This window comes from Gobio gobio (genome assembly GCF_949357685.1).
Source record: "Gobio gobio genome assembly, chromosome: 17".
Taxonomy (NCBI): domain Eukaryota; kingdom Metazoa; phylum Chordata; class Actinopteri; order Cypriniformes; family Gobionidae; genus Gobio; species Gobio gobio.
In genome coordinates, this window is record NC_137110.1 from 21,689,197 (window position 1) to 21,709,879 (window position 20,683).

Sequence of the window (20,683 nt, forward strand, 5' to 3'; positions counted from 1 at the left end):
CACAGGGGGATCAATTATGAGCCAAACTATTTTTGAACTAGTGTGCAAGCTGAAATGTTGCTGATCACAGCATCAGTTTCTGAAGACAATAGCATTTTAGTTTAGTATACCGTCGTGACTGTGTGTCCATAAATAATTCAGCATGCATGTCACACAGTATTCTGACTCGGGCAAAGAGGAGCAAAGTCTAGGCCCCAGAGAAACAGGTGGAGCAGGTTGAACTGCAATGTATTTATGCTTCTAATAATATCTGGGGCAGGCCTTTCAATGGCCCTCTTGGCCCTAATGTTCATCGCTGCCGGTAAAGTTGCTGAACCCCGTTCACAGACGGCACCAGCTCGGCCAACTGCTGCCATCTGTGCCACCACATTTGCAATGTTCCTGAACAGAGAGGGAGAGAGAGGCAGGCGGGAATGGGGGCGTTTGGCTGTGAGAGGAACAGTCGCATAACAGACCCATTGACGGCACATGTGGTGATGGATGATGGAAATTACAGCAGGAAATTGTCTGGATGCTGATGCTGATGATGATGATGATTGCATACTCCTAAGATTTTTAATGGACATGTTATACTTGATAAAACACTTTCCCCTAGGGATCTGTCTGTCTGTTAATTTTACTATTACTTATATACTAATATTTAGATTTTTTAGCTTTTATCTCTATTTTTTAATTTTAGTTTTATTTTTAGAAATATGTACTTTTGTTATCTGTATTAGTTTTATTATATTAGTTTAAAATATTTCTATTTAGTCATATTTTTTTATATTTCCATTTTATTCATTGAACTTGAACTTGTTTTATTTCAGTTAGTTGCCAAGGCAACATTTCTTTTTGTTTACATTTTTTTCAATTAATTTGTAATAGTTTTAGCTAGCGATAATAACACTCCTATCTCATCGACCTGTCCGTTCATTTGCCATATTTGCGAATGTCATTTTATATTATTTTTTATCTTTTCATTTAATTAATACATCAATGTTTTTCTTTTCTTTTTCATGCTTCTGATTTGGGTTTACTTTAGGAAAGTGCCCACATCCTCCAACTCTCTACAAGCCGTCTTGTTCTCTGTGTCTTTCTCTCTCTTGCTCTCCACGTATCTCTTTGAGCTATTAGTGAGTGAGATCCAACTCTTACATAAGAGGAGGTGAAGTTAATGAGATGGGAGTTATACACTCTTACCTCCGGTATCGTATATCACTCTGCAATAACACTACTGAGGAATTGCCGGTTGTGGGGCTGCTATTACTTATGCAGAATCTATTTCCCTGCTGCCCTCAAAGTGAGTCAATAAGCTTTTTAATTATAGGCTGCTTATACCACCTTCTAGAAATTACCGCCTCCTTTTGTTGCACGAGTATCATCTTCTTGGGGCTACTCAGCTTTGCTTCTCTTATCCTTGTTCAGTAACATAACATTTCAGTTTTTTCAATGTCTCATAAAAAAAGGCTTAAAAAACGTAGGTTTTGAGGCCTAATGGCTGTGTAGAAGTAGATTATTAGCACAATTCCATCAGTGGCTGCTACTCTGTCACAATCCACAGATCCAATTTTGTGTTCACTTTTTTTCCCCATTGCAAATATATGTCTCAGTGATGTGTTATTTTTAGATATAGGGTTTTTGTTGAGTTCCGTTTAATTGCATTCTTCTCTGTGTTCCAATTCCGTGGCCTTTATTTAATGTCTTCCATTTCGTTTGCCACAACTAATCAAATTGAACAACTCTGTTTTCCACTAACAGTATCAGGGTCTTTTGTAGCGAAATGGCCATTGGGGAAGAGAGAGTGGCAGAGGTGCAAACAAATCAAATCTCACTTTGCAGGTTCAAGATCACTAAGCCCATTTCTAGCCACTGATCAATATTGAATGGCGGGGTGTAGGTAGCGGAAAGTGGTACTAGGGATGGCCGAAAGGGTTACCCTGGAAACAAGCTCTGTGGCATTTGTGTCCTTTAACCAGCCAGATTGTTCACCCAGAGGTTAATTGTCTCTTGTTAATGCTGGAAATGGCAATATTTGATTTCTGTGGCATTTTACAATGTGTAAAGACTCGTATTCTTAATTTGATGCTGCATTCTATCATGATAATAAATGTTAACATGGCTAATGTATTGAAAACTGATATACAGTTTAGTGATTCAGTTAGTGTATTCAATGAAAGAGTCTTTTTGTGCAGCCACTGATGACAATGCTATAGGAAGAGGTGTTTTTCTATATAGTTTGTATTTCTTTATTTTGTGGTTATATTCCATCACATTACATTCTGAATTCATACTTAAGCTAAAAAAATCAGTTGTTGTGCCTTGTGATTTTAGATTTGGATAAAAAGTGGTGCATTTACAGTATTGTATGTGTCCATGTACACATGTAGTAAGTAAATAATGACATTTTTTCCTATGCTCTATACTTAGACTACAGTTCAAAGTTTTGTATACTTTTGTTCAGCAAGGATGTATTAAATTGATCAAAATGAAAGTAAAGACAATGTTACAAATGATTTCTTTTTTCTTTCTTTTTTTTTATAAAAGCTGTTCTTTTGAATGTTCTATTTATCAAAGAATCCTGAAAAAAGTTTAACGACGTTCCACAAAAATTATAAGTAACACATTTGTAATAATAAAAAATGTTTCTCACCTCTTCATGATGGATTGCTTCCTGTATTCCTAAGTTGTAAGTCTGCTAAATGAATAAATGTAAATGTAGCACCAAATCAGCATATTAGATTGATTTCTGAAGTATCTAGAGTAATGACTGCTGAAAATGTAGCTTTGACATCACAGGAATAAATTACATTTTAAAATACATTAAAATAGAAATCAGCTATTTTAAAATTGTAATGATATTTCACAATATTACTGTCTTTACTGTATTTCTTTAATCAAATTAAATACAGCTTTGGGGAGCATAAGAGACCAACATTTTTAACATTAGTGTGGGTAACTAAGATATGCCACTGTCGTCTGATGGCCATCTCATTAGCCTTATCTTCTTCATGTTTGTTCAAAAATATTACTCAGGCTTATTCATCAGCACATTGTCATGCGTTTCAGGTACTGGAATTTACTACCACGAACTTGGTGTGATTGATAGACACCTACTTTGATTGTTTTCCCTTCCATCCACCCTATGTTCTGTTCTTCACATTTGATCCTGTTTGTCTCCATTTGGCAGTCATTTCCTAAGATTTATGAAGCCATTTTTAATACCTTTTTTTTAAAAAGAAAAATTGTTCCTGAAATGAATAAGGCATTACTTATCAACGGCTACCATTTATAGTCATGTTTACACTGCCTACACACAGACTTCAAATGTTCTTCCCCTTCCATTTTCCCAAACAGCTAGATTTGCCACAGGAGCTTACTATTTAATCAGAACATCTGGTTTGCATTAGTTAATCTTCTTCATGTACTACTCTCAAATAGGGATGAAACGGTATGGAATTTTCACATCACGATTATAGTGACCCAAATTATCACGGTTATCAATATTATCATGGTTTTGTTCAAATGAACAGTTGCATACACTTAAAACATTTCAACAAGTTTTATATTTGAAAACCAACAAATAAATCAAGCAGCTCTATGCACTTTTTTAAGCAAGATTGTATTGTGTGGGATTTCCTTCCTTATAATGGCCATCGACAATAGCAACACATAACGCATAAATAATAATAATTTGGTGTAAATATAACTCTAATATTGTCTCTGATGCAAATATTGCTTGATAATATATTTACAGTGTTCTATCAGCTATGACGCATTTAAATCTAGCATATTTTGTGTATGAGCCCAAACAGTATCCTAGTGAAATAACGCATATCCATATTTCCATATGATTTGACCGTTTATTTTATTAAATATCAAAAATCCAAAAGTTGTGCATCGTACCTGATACCTAGATGAACACTTTACAGTCAGTTTGATGACGAAGTTATTCTCTTCAAATGCTATTGAAGTTAGAAACGTGTATACCAATGTATGTAACTTTAGAGACGGTCCCTAAATTCGCGAATCTCGAATGTCAAGCCAGCGTTATGCCAGTCATATCAGATGCGCTGTGGTTCTGCTGTGTTTGTTTGAAACTCTTTTCGCTGCTGAAATAGAACAAAAACAGTCAACCTCTGTATGATGAATGAATCTCCTGCGTACATCGCACGTTTATCTCCACTTTGAGAGCAGATTTCAGTGAGAGCGCGCTCTGAACATAACTGGATTATTAGACATCGCATTCATAAACTCAATAGAAACACGTGTGATTTGTTATAATGCGCAACGCGATTATAACAAGTGGCTTTTGAGAAGACTATAATAAGTTCAACCGCCAAAGTGCTATAGTGTGAGTGACTGTGTTACACGCCACAGCCGAAATAACGCAAGTACAAATACACCCGCAAATGGCAAGCCCTGATTATTATCCCTTAAATGTCATCCTAGTCTTGTCTGAATTTGTTCGTTCGCTTCACGTTATTATTTCCCAGATGTAGTTTTGGTATTGAGGTCAAAGTCCACTTGCCTTGCGTTCGCAGATTTGAAGTGTTTTCCCCATTACAGTGACTTTCTTCTGGCATGTTCTGCAGACAGGGTGACCATCTTAGATTAAGTTTCCCTCAGGACTTTTGTAAAAGCCAAAATATGACACACCTCAGATTTGGTCCTTTTAGAGTCTGATAAATCTCCCAGTGCTGTCACTGCCATCTGCCATTTATTCTCATTCAGAAAACAGCGGTGCGCTGCGCCAGACTGACTGGACAAGATTTACAGTGAGTTTTCACAATCGTGATAATCACACGCGGTTTTAATGATAATTAAATTTTAAACGATATTACTAACCGTCAGTACATTTTATCGTGGTTTATCGTGAAACCGGTAATCGTTTCATCCCTACTCTCAAAAAGTTTGGTGAAGGGATGTTTTCTTAAAGTGATTGTTCAGCTAAATACTACAATTGTGCCATCATTTAGCTTGGAGCTTGACAGCTCCTTGTCAACATTCACTTATATTGTACGGAAAACAGCAGCATCAACATTCTTATAAACTACTTATTTTGTGTTCTATGGAAGAAAGTAAGGATTATGGGTTTGGTAAATAAATGATGAGAGAATTTTCATTTCTGTGAGCACTGTTCCCTTAAAAGTGGACACTTTTTGGAGTTCCCTTTTGTTTGAATCATTTGAACCATGGCCATTCTTTACATCTTTGTAATTTGGCAAAATTCTCAATGCATTTTGAAGAACCTGAAGAAGGAGGAAGAAGAAAAAGAGGAAGAAGAAAAGCCCATTTCTGTTCTCTTCGCATTCAAAGGTCTCCTGCATGTGCAAAGAGAATGTTTTTTCGGTGCGGTATTATTCATTGGTTCTTGCACAGACAGATAATTGAAGTTGGCTTTACTTTGGCATTGTGTAATCGGTTATAGTTTCTATGGTGCTGTGATTTGATCCATGGGTTCCAATTTCGAGCCAGACTCCAGGAGATGTCATGTGACATCTCCTGTATGTGTGTGTGTGTGGGGGGGGGTAGGGTAACACTGGTCCACCTGGGGGTATCAGACGGTGCTGTGTGACAATGACATGAGGAATAGAAGCACACACACACGCTCTTCACAAAAGAACCAACGTCACTGATGATGTCATTCCATCACTGAAAGCTTTCCTGGCTAGATTAGATTGGGAGATTTTGTCACAGTACTTCCAGCATACTTTATAGTTATCTGGTACTGTTCCATTTCAACAAACTACAGCTTCGTATTCCAGATATTTTGAGTTGAAATTCAAATGTATGTCATGACAACTCTCTGAGAGAATATGGATAATGTTAATGGATTTGGTCTTGGCGGAATAGATCTGCTACACTGCTGCTGCAGAGCAAGTACAGAGATGTGCTACTGCCAATACATTCACAGATATTGCTGTGAGCATGTAAGATATGCTGCTGCTGCACATGTACCATACATTAAATAACCTCCCGTAGCAGATCTATACAGGTGGAGCTGGGGAAGGTGGAGGATTTCTGAAAGTGAGATGCAGACTGCTAACAGGGCTGTACAGTGCGACATATATGTCGCACGTGCTACAAAAAAATCGGTCTGTGCGATGAATATATTTACCCCAGTAGCACGCGTGCGATACAGTTTGGCATGGGTGACAGAGTTCGTTTGAGTGAAGGGAGAATTTGTTTTGTGCTCGTGTGAGGTTAATCTAGGGCTGCACCATTGACTGTAATTAAACCAAAATCGAGATTTGTCTTTGTGAAATTATGAAAATCGCTTCAATTTTTAATTAAATAAATAAATATATGTGCAGATGAAGTACAGCACTGTTCAGGGCGGATCGATTGGGTCGCTATAAATGCTGATCCATCTCTGCATGCACTGTGAGATGGAGTCATTGGCATTTTAGTTCGAAAAGCGGCACGGTTTGCATGAAAAATTGCTATAAAAGCTGTCAATCGCGGGCTCGGTGCGCACCAAACCCGAGACTCTGAAGGATGTGGCACTCGAACTGTCCTGCGATTCACGTGAAACGGACTCGGGTGCGCATTTGTTCAGGAAGAAACGTAACCTGCATATGTGTTTTAGCATATTACAATGTATTTAGTTCAATAAAACACATGTAAGGGATGATGGTGTTGATGATTTGCCTTGGATAGTAGTGTATTCGCGCATATGCGTGCAATCAGGGCAACAAATGAACTTCATGCGACGCACATACAGTAAACTCAAAGAGTCGTTTACCCAGCTGCGCATAATAGCACCAAATTAATAAAAACAATATATTTACTGCAGTGTGTTTTCTATCATTTCTCAGTGAGTACATAAGATAAAATAAGACAAAAATTAAGACATTAGTCACATTTTTTTTATCATAATTTAATATATTGGTTACACTTTACAATAAGGTTCATTAGTTAACATTAGTTAACTATACTAGTTAACATGAACTAATAATGAACTGCACTTATAAAGCATTTATTTATCTTTGTTAATGTTAATTTAAACATTTACTAATGCATTATTAAAATCTGGTTAACATTAGTTAATGCACTGTAAACTAACATGAACAAACCATGAACAGCTGCATTTATATTAACTAACATTAACAAAGATTAACTAAAGCTGAACAGAGGTGTTGTTTATGGTTAGTTCATGTTAACTAATGCCTTAACTAATGTTAACTAATACAATCTTATTGTAAAGTGTTACCAATATTTTATTATAAAACCTTAGACCTTTCTAATGATTTATGTTTTCTGTAAAATATAATAATAATAATTGTTATTATTATTTTTATTCTTAAATATTTGTATTGTATAGCACTTTTTACATTTTTCAGACATGGTAACAGACGTTTTATACATGTGCTACAATTTTGTGGGCCGTGCTACAAAAGTTTCAACCTCTGTAGCACCAGTGCTATGTGCAAAAAAAGTTAACGTACAGCCCTGGCTAACAGCAACACCATCGGTATTTGAATGCTAAGTCGCTGCTCATTGGCCACTGATGCAACAGCATACAATCGGCTGCGCTACGTAGATTATGTGATCGCTATCAAATGAGATAAGGACCTATCAGCCTGCGCCATTTAGAGTTTCATGCCAGAACTGGGTATTCACAGTCAAAAATAATCCATCGCATTGGCCACATCCCACAGGAGGTTGAATTGGAATGACAGGAAGAGGAATATAATGAATTGCAACTTAAAATACACTGCCTTTCAAAAGTAGCCATGGGGTCAGTAAGAAAGGTTTCTTTTATATCAGTAATTTTATTAATACTTTAATTCAAAAGTGACAGTAAAACAAATTATTACAAAAAAATATATATTTTCAGTCCAGTTCAATTCAATTTGTGTTTATTTGTGTAGCATTTTTCACAATATTGTTTCAAAGCAGTTTTACAGAAAATGCTGGTTTCAATGTTACAATGTTATTTCAAATAAATGCTGTTCTATTGCACTTTCTATTCATCTAAGAATTCTGGAAAAAATGCATCATGGTTTCCACAGAAATATTAAGCAGTACAACTGTTTTCAACATCGATAATAATTAGAAATGTTTAATATTAGACTCCGCATATTAGAATGATTTCTGAAGGATCACTGAAGACTGGAGGAATGATACTGAACATTCAGCTTTGCCATCACAGGATTTAAAAATAATATATATAAAAAAAACAGGTATTTTAATAATATTTCACTATATTACTGTTTTACTGTATTTTTAATCAAATAAATATAGCCTTGGTTGAGCATAAGAGATTTATTTACAGTAACTGACCCCATCATTTTGAACGGTAATTTAACACAGATATAAATAATACAAATTCAGGAAACAAAAATGTAAAAAGCATTTTTTAATTAATGGCAGTCAGACAACCCTGCTACAACATTGAATCATTCATGCCAGACATCATGTAATCATTAAACACTATCATCTTTAACATCAGCCTTTTAGAGACCTCTAAAGGGAATTATTTTGTACTCATCTTAATATTTGTAGTGGTTTAATTCTGAGAATGAGAAGCATTTGGAGCAGTAGCAGTTCTCATGTGCTCTGAAGTGATTGTTCCTCTGAAGATGCATCATGCTGAGATAAGTGTTCCTAAGTGCACGCTTCACTCTTCTTGGAACGACCCACATTTTCCACTTATATGCAGCACTGAGTGCTCATAAGAGCATATGATCCATGGGAAAATTAATCTACTGCATTTCTAATGCCTTGTGAAATGTATTTCGCATTGATTAGGAGGATGTCAAGAGTGATCTAGCATAGCAGGGGATATAAAGGGGCTTAGCACTTTTGGAAAATGCATCACAAAGTGGGATTCCCATCCGTTTTTTCCCCCCAAAAGACTTTTTGGGCTGATTTATATGTCTACTAAATGGCGGTAAATGTAATAGAATCAAAAATATTACTCTGAAGAATGTAATTGCATTTAATGATGTTTTATTCCTCATTTAACTTATTAACTAGTGTAATGAAGGGTTTTAAAAGAAGCTATGCTGTTACTGTGCTTATGTATGTGCTGGGCAGCTTCAGATTGTGATGACACAGTTTTCTCAAGTATAGTGAGAAGTACAGGGAAATATTTTGTAGGGGCACCACCAGTCCAGATGAAAGCAAGAAAGGAGAAAGAGCAAAATATCAGTCATCTGATGCCTTAGAGTCATGGCAACGGAAAGATCTTTTGTTTAGCCTGCGTCATGCCCAATGCCCCGCCAGTCATATGCACGTCTGTTTCTGTTTGTTCCGTTTGAAGCCAAATCTACAGTCTTTTATCTGGTCTATTCCAAAGTTTTTATCACATTATATACACATCGAAAATTTACCAGGTGAACAGCACATATTAGAAGCAGGTCGTATTGTGCATTCAGTCACTAAGAATCATCTCAAAATGCCATTGTAAGACATTCATGGTTGATTGTGAAAGTAGATGTTTTTCCACATATCCTGTCATTTGTAGTACTACATGAATTGGTTTATAATTGTGAGTCATATGCATATTAAATAAACTCACAGTATACCCCAAAAAGCACTTACATAAAAAAGAAGCATAATACATGTGTATTCATGAAATAATTTTGAGTAAATAAGAGGATTTATATAGGTTTTAAAGATGGGAAACTATTTATTAAGTTACTTATGTTCAGGGGGGGGTAATATTATTACAATTTGAAACAGTTCTTCTGCCTATTATTTTTATGATTCTTTGATAAATTGAACAAAAGAGCAGCAATTATATTTTGCGATTTCTAATTTGTAACATTATAAAGGTCTTTACTGTCATATTTGATCACTTTAATGCATCCTTGCTTAATAATAGTATTAATTTAATTACAATTTTTTAAATAAAGTAACATGTAATTGTAAAATTAATTACTTCAAGAGAAATCCTGTTGTATCACATTAAAGAGTTAGTTCACCCAAAAATTTAAATTAGCCCATGATTTACTCACCCTGAAGTCATCCTAGGTGTGTATGACATTCTTCTTTCAGATGAATAAAATAAATTGGAGTTATATTAAAAGTCCTGGTTCTTCTTATAATGGCAGTGAATTGTTGCCTCATTTATGAAGTCCATAAAAGTTTATCTATCCATCATATAACTGCTCCACATGGCTCCGGGGGGTTAATAAAGGCCGAAAGAAAGAAGAATGTTATATACACCTAGGATGACTTGAGGGCGAGTAAATTTAATTTAAAGCTAATTTTCATTTTTGGGTGAACTAACCCTTTAAGGCATGTGAGAGAACCAGGAGCATTGGATATGGTGCATGATAAATTCAATTGCATTAATTTGCAACTCATATACATGCCCAAAATGCATCTAAAAGAGACAGTCCTCTAAATATACTACATTTGTTTAGTAAATCAAGCTTGCACATGTTGTTATTCATGCAAACTCTCAGTAAATCAGGGCCTTAGTCACCTAGCCAGTTGTGTAATACATTTCATGACGATGAACTAATGTTTTATCTTCTGGGAAAAACATTGCCTCTATATGGTTGTATCACACTAGTTTTGGGTCCAGAGGTTATTTTCTGCACCATCAAATGTTCCCCGGGGGTTTGACACAGCCTCTGTGTGTCCATGTGCACATGCACCTGTTTTATATAGGCTAGTTTATTGAGCGGCTGTGCTATCTTGGCCTTGTTTCACTGTAATCTGTTAACCCACCCAATTAATGTGGCAACAGCACACCATCCACATTTATCTCTGTCAAGCTGGCCGACTGCTTCACACACACACGCACAGAGACCCTCTACCACCTAAGTCAGATTCTTGCAACATTGCCAAGATCTGTACTGGTAAAAAACAGGATCGAATTATCACCTCTAATCAGAGTACATGCTAAATACACAATAATGAAATTATACCATGTTTGGCATATTGCAAACAATTCTCATTAATACTTAAAAGAAGCATTTAGTTTCTTAGCAGTTTGTATAGCTATTTGCCTTACTGGAAGTCACAGAGGGTGGGATGTTGTGAATGTGTGTCATCCACATGTTACAGATATTAACACCCACCCAACCACACACACATGCAAGACACACTAGGTGTAGATTTGCTTTGGGAGGGGCAAAGTCACAAACCTGGTTGCTATGGAAACAAGGGCAGGACATTAAAGGGATTAAGCGACGCGGTTGCCTTGACCACCGCGCGTGTGTGCACTTGCGTGATCGTGACTGGCATGAGCATGAATACCACGTCATTGGAGTGTGGTGACGCGGTTTGCACATCATCATGAATGCCGTCGATCTGCTGCATCCAGAGGAGCCAAGTTTCACTAGTGATTTATAGTGCATCATGTGCAAATCATCTGTTATTTGCTGAACAAAGCCACAGATGACACTTGAAATGACAGGACTTTGGCTGGATGGATGGTTTTGGCTGATTGTGTATGAATTTGACATGAATGCGAGAACTTCTGCCTTCAGCAGATAAATATGGCTGCATTTATTTTATCAAAAAAAGAAGGGAAAAAAAGCTAATATTGTAAAATGTATTTATTGTGAAAAATAAAATATTTACAGTTCTTTCTGGTTCTCAAATCTGATTGGCTGAGAGCCTTTTCCAGCCGTGCGAAATTCCCCCAGTATCAGCACTCGAACCGTTTCACCGTTTGTATATCTACGGCGTGGCAACTGTCATGGCGGTTGAGCAAGTCATCCATATTTTTTTACAAACACTATTGTTGTTGTGTCACGGACGGAATGTAGTTTTAAGATTTTTTTTCAGGTGAGAATGTAGTTATTTAGACCTCAAATATGTGACTCATATATAAACATGGTGCCTAAGGCTATTTTACAATTTGTTTAGAAGTTTTCGGAGATTCAGCTCCAGGCCGTCAGCGGCTGTTCAGTGCTCATGTACCTGCGGAGAACAGCTCCATCTTGGCTAGTCCTTCGGGAATTTGCAGCTGGCTCTTATGTAGATAGTGGGTAAACACGAGATATAATTCATTTGGGGTATATCAAACAGGCAGTCTTTGGTCTTATTAATCTATTACATGTTCAAGAGCAAATCGATTTTGGTAAAGGGGAAAATTACATTTCATAGCTTTATGTTTAGGCTATATTAACTTAAGGCCTACTAGAGCGCTGCTTTTGTACGTTTGTGTAACGTATGATCCACTGAAGGCAAGTTTGATGAACCCAAGTGCAGTTTTATTTAATAATAATCCAAAGTGAACAAACCATTAAAAGATACGAAACAAACTAAGACTTGACTTGAACAGACTTGACTATGAACAGACTTGACTTGAACAGACTTGACTATGAACAGACTTGACTTGAACAGACTTGACTATGAACAGACTTGTCTATGCAACAAACACTCACCAACAGTGGGTTACACATAGCAATACTCGACAAGAGAACAAGGCAAACATGAAACATGAATAAAATATTAATTTATATAAATAATATGCCGTATTTGGTATTGAGAAAGGGTACGTTAGTGATTGCAATAGTTGACGTCAGTGACAGTTTCATTATTACAACATTAGATGGCGGTAAAGACTGTCTTTATGAGTGACTGGTTGTAAACAAGGAAGTTGTTTTAGGATAATATAATATAATACATTAAAACAACTATATCCTATTTAACATGAGCATAATATTGCAACTTATATTTACACAGAAAATGAAGCAAGTGAACTTATGTAGGCTTTGTAAATACCCCATGTTTTTTTCAATATTTTTTTTCTTTCAGTCTGACAAAATAGTCTGTTAACTTGAAATAGAACTGTTTAACATGATGAATTCCTGCTGACATATAGGTTCAGAGTGACCTTGAAGTGAGAGAAAATGAGAAACTCTGACTTGAACAGACACAGTAGAAATGAGAAAAAAATACTTTTTTTTATCAAAATGAGCACTTTTGTTAAAATGGGCTGAGTGGACATTTTTCAGGAACACTACCATTTTATATACCGATTGTTCAATTCCTCCTCCAAAATTGGTTCTCTGACCTTATCAAAAGTCATAACCTTAGTAGCGGCAGATCATCCTCTAACAAATTGCTTGTATGATGGGCAAATTTCTATGGTAGTATGTTTTTTTTTTTACTAAAAATGTCTAATGATGCTTCAGAGACACTTCACACGCTTGAAACACACTCACAGCGATAACTTCAGAGCCAAATTCAGAGTAGATGCAGTGAGTTTACAAATCTAATTTGGAATCAGGGGAACCATTATGGGCCCTATGATTCACCCGGCGCAATGCAACGGCAGGCGCGACGCAAGTGTTTTTTGCTAGCCACAATGTTTAAATAGCAAATGCACTCGCGCCCATCTGTTCTCTGAAAATGAGGTGTGTTCAGGCACATTGTTGGCGCGTTGCTATTTTGAGGCAACTGAAAATGACTGTGCCATTGACCAACAAAAACCTGGTGTAAAGTCAATAGCGCAGTAATTTTTGTGTTATTTAAAGGGCATGTTAGTAATATGCACCTATAGACGGGTACACAACGTGCGTACCCTTTACTTATTACACACAGGTAATGGTAGATAAGACTGATAGGTTTATTGCATGTTACGCCCAAAACACACCGCATAACTAGGTACAACCCTTTTGGACTATATGCGCCTGGCGCGGCCACTGTTTTTTCCATCATTAAACTAGCAAAAGTGGATTCGGACTCAAGTGCACCTGTGCCATGCACTTCAGACCATGCACTCAGATCATTAAAATAGGGCCCAGAGTCTTATGTTGAAATGTCTTTGTCATTGCATTAAAGCCTGGTTGAAGAGTAAGTGCAGCAGAGTAAAAAGGGACTAGTCCAAGCAGCATATGGCGTAGACGTTGCCAACGGGATAGGCCATTGGCAGGTTCTAGTGTACGCAGCTTCCATCCCTAGAGTACATATGTGCAACAGTTGTGTTTCATGTTCCAGCCTTTTGAGAACCAAGTCTATCTCTAAGATGAATTTACAGCATGGGTTTCTGTGTACGAAACAAGTATTATCTCAGGCGATTTCTCAGTCAGGATCTAGGTCATAGTAAAGAGCCCCTGCTGAAGCCTGACCCAGTAAACTTGCCTCCCAAAGATACACCAATTCCAATTTCTGTCCCGTTTATATATAACACCTGCATTTTGCTATTAAAGTTCCATGATAGACTAAAATAACTCAAGATATAGCACACTTCGCTACAACCAGGCCTGCCAGTTGATTCATCTTTTATTTTTATTTATTTTTATTATTTTTTTTCAGTGGAAAAGTCTAATTGAATAAATCTCTGGTTACAACTCAAGGCTGATAGTCAAGGGCTACATTTTTATTTAGTCTGCTTAAGCAGCTAACAAGTAGAAAAGAAAATACAAAAACAATCTCTCTCTCTCTCTCTCTCTCTCTCTCACTCTCTCTCTCTCTCTCTCTCTCTCTCTCTATATATATATATATATATATATATATATATATATATATATATATATATATATATATATATATATATATATATATATATATATATATATATATATATATATATATATATATATATATATATATATATATATATACTATATCCAGTATAGAGAAAGAAAAAAAAAAGAAAGAAAGAATGATTACTATTAATAATCAGGCACTCCAATGTGAACCAGTTCATTACATAAAACAAGATGCATTGATGATATCTAAATAAAATAAAAATAAATAATGCTATCAGTTAAATTAATCTTTAAAATTGATTATTATGTGTTTTTCTCTTTTTTTGGCCAATGAATCACACTCAAAATACGAGGGCAGGGATGCAGAGAGGGTTTGTAACCAAAACTGTACAAAAAATGATTTCCTGATGAATGGGACTTCCTGCAGACTTCCATTTTATGAATGATGGCAACCAACGTTAAGGTGCAATGCCTACTTTAGAGTGTTGTGGGGTGTAATGGCTGGATTAATTATAATATTGTTTTATGTGTATTTTTAACATGATATTGATATTTTATTTTTTTGCCAGTACCACACCCCTAATGTAAACATTTGTTGATGCCCTACATCTAAATCCAATATGAAGTACATTAACACTTGCTATGGATCATTTATGTGAATGTGTTGTCTGTAGATTTATATATATGATTTTGACTGCTGCAAGAAATGATAGAACCACAGGCTAGGTTACGATATATATGGTTGTGTGGATTTGGAAATACTTCTGATTGTTTTATATTATTTTCATATTTTATGTATTTGTTGTCAAACATCTTTGGAATGTGGTTTCGCTTTCACAGCTGTTCTTCAGATTGACAACTTGAAATTATGGCAGTTATTATAATAATTCACAGATCAATTCATAGGCTAATTGGAAGGCAATTATATCTTTGTAATGGGCAATTGTTTTCCTTGTGGGTGAACTTCTGAATCACAAGGAGTAAATATTTAAACAGTTGTTAAGAATATGTTTCCAATGTAATACTGTTGCAAATCATGAAAAAAATCAAAAACAGTTCACTGTTCATATCAGTGTTTTTGAACAAATCTTAAGTGAATTAATCAATTTTCATTCGCTTCCATGCATCTCATGAACTAGGGCATCTTGTTCATAAATGAACTGGGACTTCTCGATTTTGAACAAACCAAATTAACTGGGGCTTGTTTATGAATATGGCTCTTCTGATGATTGAATGAGAGGAGACATGTTGTTCGATATGTTCGTACTCTCATTCACATTAAGGAGAGAAAGAAAGAGGAAACTTAATAATGTGTAAAAATTAAAAATGACTGTACACAAAATGATGTAACAATATTATTGAAACCTGTTATTGAATTTTTTATATGTTTACTTTTTATAGCTTTATAAAACTAATAGTCAGCAATTGACAGATTATTGGAAGAAATCTGCTAAATAAGTCATTTGTAAATTCAAAAGATTTGAGTCACTGAGATTATTCAAAATCCCTATCATTACTCATTACTCCTTACTATAAATAAAGAGATTTTACCCCAAAAAATGATCTTTTTGGAAAAAGAAAACATCAGTTTGCGACACGTGAATTTTTTTTTTAAAAGATGCATTTCATTATCAACACAATAACGTAAATGTAACAACAAATACAACACTAGTGCTAATAATTTAAATATCAGTAAACAATGAGGCGGTAACTAGCATTTATTGTTCATACTGTGGCGCATGTGTAAGAGTGGACTCCTGCAGATGGTTCAATCTGCAGGGTTGCCAGAAGACTAAAGAAACGTTATCAGAAAGATGGAAGAAAACTGTACATTTCTCGTCTATTTCCACCCACTGCAACTTACATCAACGACGGAGATAAGTGCGGTTATAATAGCAAAATATGTGGGAGAGCGTTGCTATAATGTGACTATATTGTATTGCAATAGGGAGCACTTCAAAGTCGATACCAAATCAAAGTTAGCACAGTATTGGTAATCGAAAGGATTTAATGACAAAATCTTGTTATGGTTACACTTAAAATAGTTTCAAAAAGGATGTATGAGATGATAACCTTATACCATTAATCGTACACAGCATGAAATAAAATGTTACCTGAGGGATAGAGAGAGAGAGAGAGAGAGAGAGAATATACCGCAATCCCAGACAGAGTACTGAAGGAAAATGAAAATTGAGCGGAAGTACATAGGAGGGCGGAGCCAGGCTAGTTAATAAAGGCCCTCATAAGCGAATCGGTGGGTTTTTGTAAGAAAAATATCCATATTTAAAACTTTATAAAGTAAAATATCTACCTTCCGCTAGACCACCTTCCGTATTCAACTTACGAAAAAAGCATAACTGGCGCGACATATGATGTAAGATCATAGCGTAAGTGTTTTGAACTGCGAGAGGCGTTACACTTGAAGTTGAATACTGAAGGCAGTTTAGCGTATATACACTATATTGCCAAAAGTATAGGGACACCCCTCCAAATTATTCAATTTAGGTGTTTCAATCACTTCCATGGCCAAAAGTGTATAAAATCAAGCACCTAGGCATGCAGACTGCTTCTACAAACATTTGTGAGAGAATGGGTCGCTCTCAGAAGCTCAGTGAATTCAAGTGTGGTACCGTGATAGCTTGCCATCTGTGCAATAAGTTCATTCATGAAATTTCCTCACTACTAAATATTCCACAGTCAACTGTTAGTGGTATTATAACAAAGGAGAAGCAATTGGGAACAACAGCAACTCAACCACGAAGTGGTAGGCCACGTAAAATCACAGAGCTGGGTCAGCGCATGCTGAGGCACACAGTGCGCAGAAGTTGCCAACTTTCTGCAGAGTCAATAGCTACAGACCTCCAAACTTTGTGTGACCTTCAGATTAGCTCAAGAACAGTGCGCAGAAAGCTTCATGGAATAGGTTTCCATGGCCGAGCAGCTGCATCCAAGCCTTACATCACCAAGTACAATGCAAAGCGTTGGATGCAGTGATGTAAAGCACGCCGCCACTGGACTCTCGTGTTCTCTGGAGTGACGAATCACGCTTCTCTGTCTGGCAATCCGATGAACGAGTCTGGGTTTGGCAGTTGTCAGGAGAACAGTACTTGTCTGACTGCATTGTGCCGAGTGTAAAGTTTGGTGGAGGGGGATTATGGTGTGGGGTTGTTTTTCAGGAGTTGGGCTTGGCCCCATTGATCCAGTGAAAGGAACTTTTAATGCTTCAGCATACCAAGACATTTTGGACAATTTCATGCTCCCAACTTTGTGGGAACAGTTTAGGTATGTACCAGTGCACAAAGCAAGGTCCACATGGATGAGCGAGTTTGGTGTGGGGAACTTGACTGGCCTGCACAGACTCCTGACATCAACCCGATAGAACACCTTTGGGATGAATTAGAGCGGAAACTGTAAGCCAGGCCTTCTCGTCCAACATCAGTGCCTGACCTCACAAATGTGCTTCTAGAAGAATGATCAAAAATTCCCATAAACACACTCCTAAATCTTGTGGAAAGCCTTGCCAGAAGAGTTGAAGCTGATATAGCTGCAAAGGGTGGGCCAACTCCATATTAAACCCTACGGATTCAGAATGGGATGCCATTAAAGTTCACGTGCATGTAAAGGCAGGCGTCCCAAAACTTTTGGCAATATAGTGTGTATGTGTATATATATATATATATACTTTTTTTTTTTTTTTAGCAAAAAACAACATAAGGGAATTTATTAAAATACTGTAGATCAAATCTTGTCATAATCCCTTGCATCCTTTTTGATTTTTTTTTTTACTGACCTCAAACTTTTAAACTGTAGTGTAGTTCACTTAAACTGTAGCTTTGTATTAGTTTTAATAATAATAAAAAAAATCCATAATCTAAATAAAGCTACAATAAAGCAACTGCAAAAATAGTCCTAAATATAGAACTGAAATAGCCAGTCAGGGCCAGAGAGATACCAAATAAAGGGATCATCTGCTAATCTCTCTCCTTTAGGACAGAAAGATACATCTATAATGGATTTTGGATAAAGCATAAATCCTCTGAGACTGTCATCACCACAGAGATCAGCATTTTCTAGACTGTTACCACGTGTACAGTCTACTTGTTGATGAAATCCATCAGAGTGACATTTAAACTGTGCAAGAAAAATAGGCACATGTCTTTTGTCTCTCTGCGCGATTGGAAACAGACTTACTGACTGTGTGTTTGCCCCCACACTCCGGATCTTCTTGTTTACTGCTGAGCAGAGGCCACCGTCTTCCTGTTTCTGAAAGTAAAGAGCTGCGGTACACACAAGAGACACAGTTTCTGCTAGGTGTGAGCAGACCTATGATACTCGACCCCCTGAGGAGGTAGAAGCGTGACTGACTGACAATGCAACCAGAGACTCCCACTAACAGATACAGTAACCCTCTCTCCGCTGCCCTGAGTCCCTCCAGCGTTTTTAACTGGTGGAAGGATGAGTTTAGAGTTCAAAGAGCCTCCACTGGACAACTTCTGAGTCTGTTGGGAATTTAAATATGACGGATTTTAACCTGCCAGAGAACAAGAGCTTTCTAAAGTCCTGTATGAGTCTGGGCACCTTCGCGTACCGTCGCCACTCTTGGGTCTGGTAAGCACGAATGTGGGTGGAAGGTTGTAACAACAGAAAAGACCTGTTTGTTAGTTTGGATTAATTGATTTTAGCTTGCGTAACTTGTTGTTATGGCAAATCAAACTAATTTATGTTCTAGATTGAAGATTGTTGCACACACATACAGTTGCATTGTGTTTTAAGAGGATAATGTGCCGTTTACAGTTTTAAGGTTATCCATTGATTCAAAGCTTTTGTGTTTGAATTGTATTGCAGACATTTAAGGAGTTTGAAAGGCTGCATTTCACATTGTAACTTGAAAGTGCCTGCAGACTGAAATCCAGGTGGATGGGGTTTAATTTTATTCATCCAGTTCTTGGTCTGGCGGGAGAATGCTGCTGTGAAAATATTTTTCTCCAGTATGACTTAGAAAAGAGAGTGAATTTCGTAGAAAATCAGCTGTTTTGCTCTTGAAAACGTCTGACCTTTCGCCACTCTCTCCCATTCACTGTCTCTCAGCTTGACATACTCTAATCGCTCCCTTTTGTTGATAGTCTCAATGGAAGAGCCGTGGTGGTTGATTTATAGCTTATTCAAACTTTTTTTTAATATATTCAGTATAATATAGCAGTATATTCTTTTTCTCCTCTCTGACCTACACAGAAGTAAATTGGTGGTGTTTGTACGATCATTCCTTAAAAGAAATGATTGAAGGTGCACTCAATAAACTCCTTTTTGGTTTGCTGGCTGATACAGGAGTCGGATTTGGATGTTATACTGACACCTAGTGGCGTGATGTTGCACCTTGCAAAAACAAAAGGTGTCCGATGCCATTATAGAAATGTGCTATTGACAGTCTGTCATTATTCAGTGAGTGTAAGTGTACAACAATATAAGTTTTACCCAGGTAGTTTGTGTAGTTTTTAGCTTGTCATGTGATCTCAAAATGGCCACCCCCATGAGGCAATCCTCTGCATATAAAATAAAACAGCTTTTTGAGTGAGCCGAAGTCACAAGTGAGTGCACATGATTTTAAATCACGAGAGTGTAATCTTTTAAACACATCTTTAGTGTTTAATTAGTGGATGTTAATTATGTCAATTCAGTTCAGTTTTACAATGTATTTGTGCAGTTCTGCCAAAAATGTGTGATCCAAAAGAGAAAACTTCTTAAAGTGTCTGAGTATGATGAGGAAGAAACTACATAATGGTGTAAATAAAGGCAGAGCTATAGAACAATTGTCCTAGGAGTGCAATAGACTGTCACTTGTATAGGCTTGCATTGTGTTTGAAGGGATTAGATGAACATGCTCCCCACCAACTCATTTGTGAAGGCTACACACGAGCACACAGAAGACAGCTGTCATGCCTGTACAGCATATCAGCTTACAGCATGCTTTGCAAGAGGGTCATGGAATACTCTGCTCTGAGCATATCATGTCCAACAACAGCTCTGTCCCCTCTAATGTTGCAATACAAGTGTCTGTTATAGAAAAAAAACATGTTATTGTTATATCAACATACATCCAGAAAGCAGTGATGATCTTGTGGATTGAACCTACATGAACCTACATGTTTTAAGCTCAGATTTATCTATATGCCAAAGTACACTCACCTAAAGGATTATTAGGAACACCATACTAATACTGTGTTTGACCCCCTTTCACCTTCAGAACTGCCTTAATTCTACGTGGCATTGATTCAACAAGGTGCTGAAAGTATTCTTTA

General features: G+C 36.7%; 1 protein-coding gene across 4 annotated transcripts in view; it reads left to right on the forward strand.

Annotated features, from left to right (window-relative positions):
- pde4ba (phosphodiesterase 4B, cAMP-specific a) overlaps positions 1-20,683 on the forward strand; it is a 200,900-nt gene that overhangs the window by 115,343 nt on the left and 64,874 nt on the right. Inside the window, exon 1 of one of the 4 annotated variants that reach the window (XM_079840811.1) lies at positions 18,811-18,995. The exons of the other annotated variants lie outside the window; for them this stretch is intronic. Coding sequence (XP_079696937.1) covers positions 18,904-18,995 — 92 coding nt within the window. The 5' untranslated portion in view covers positions 18,811-18,903. Of the gene's footprint in view, positions 1-18,810; positions 18,996-20,683 lie in introns of those variants that run through there. 4 annotated transcript variants of the gene reach the window in all.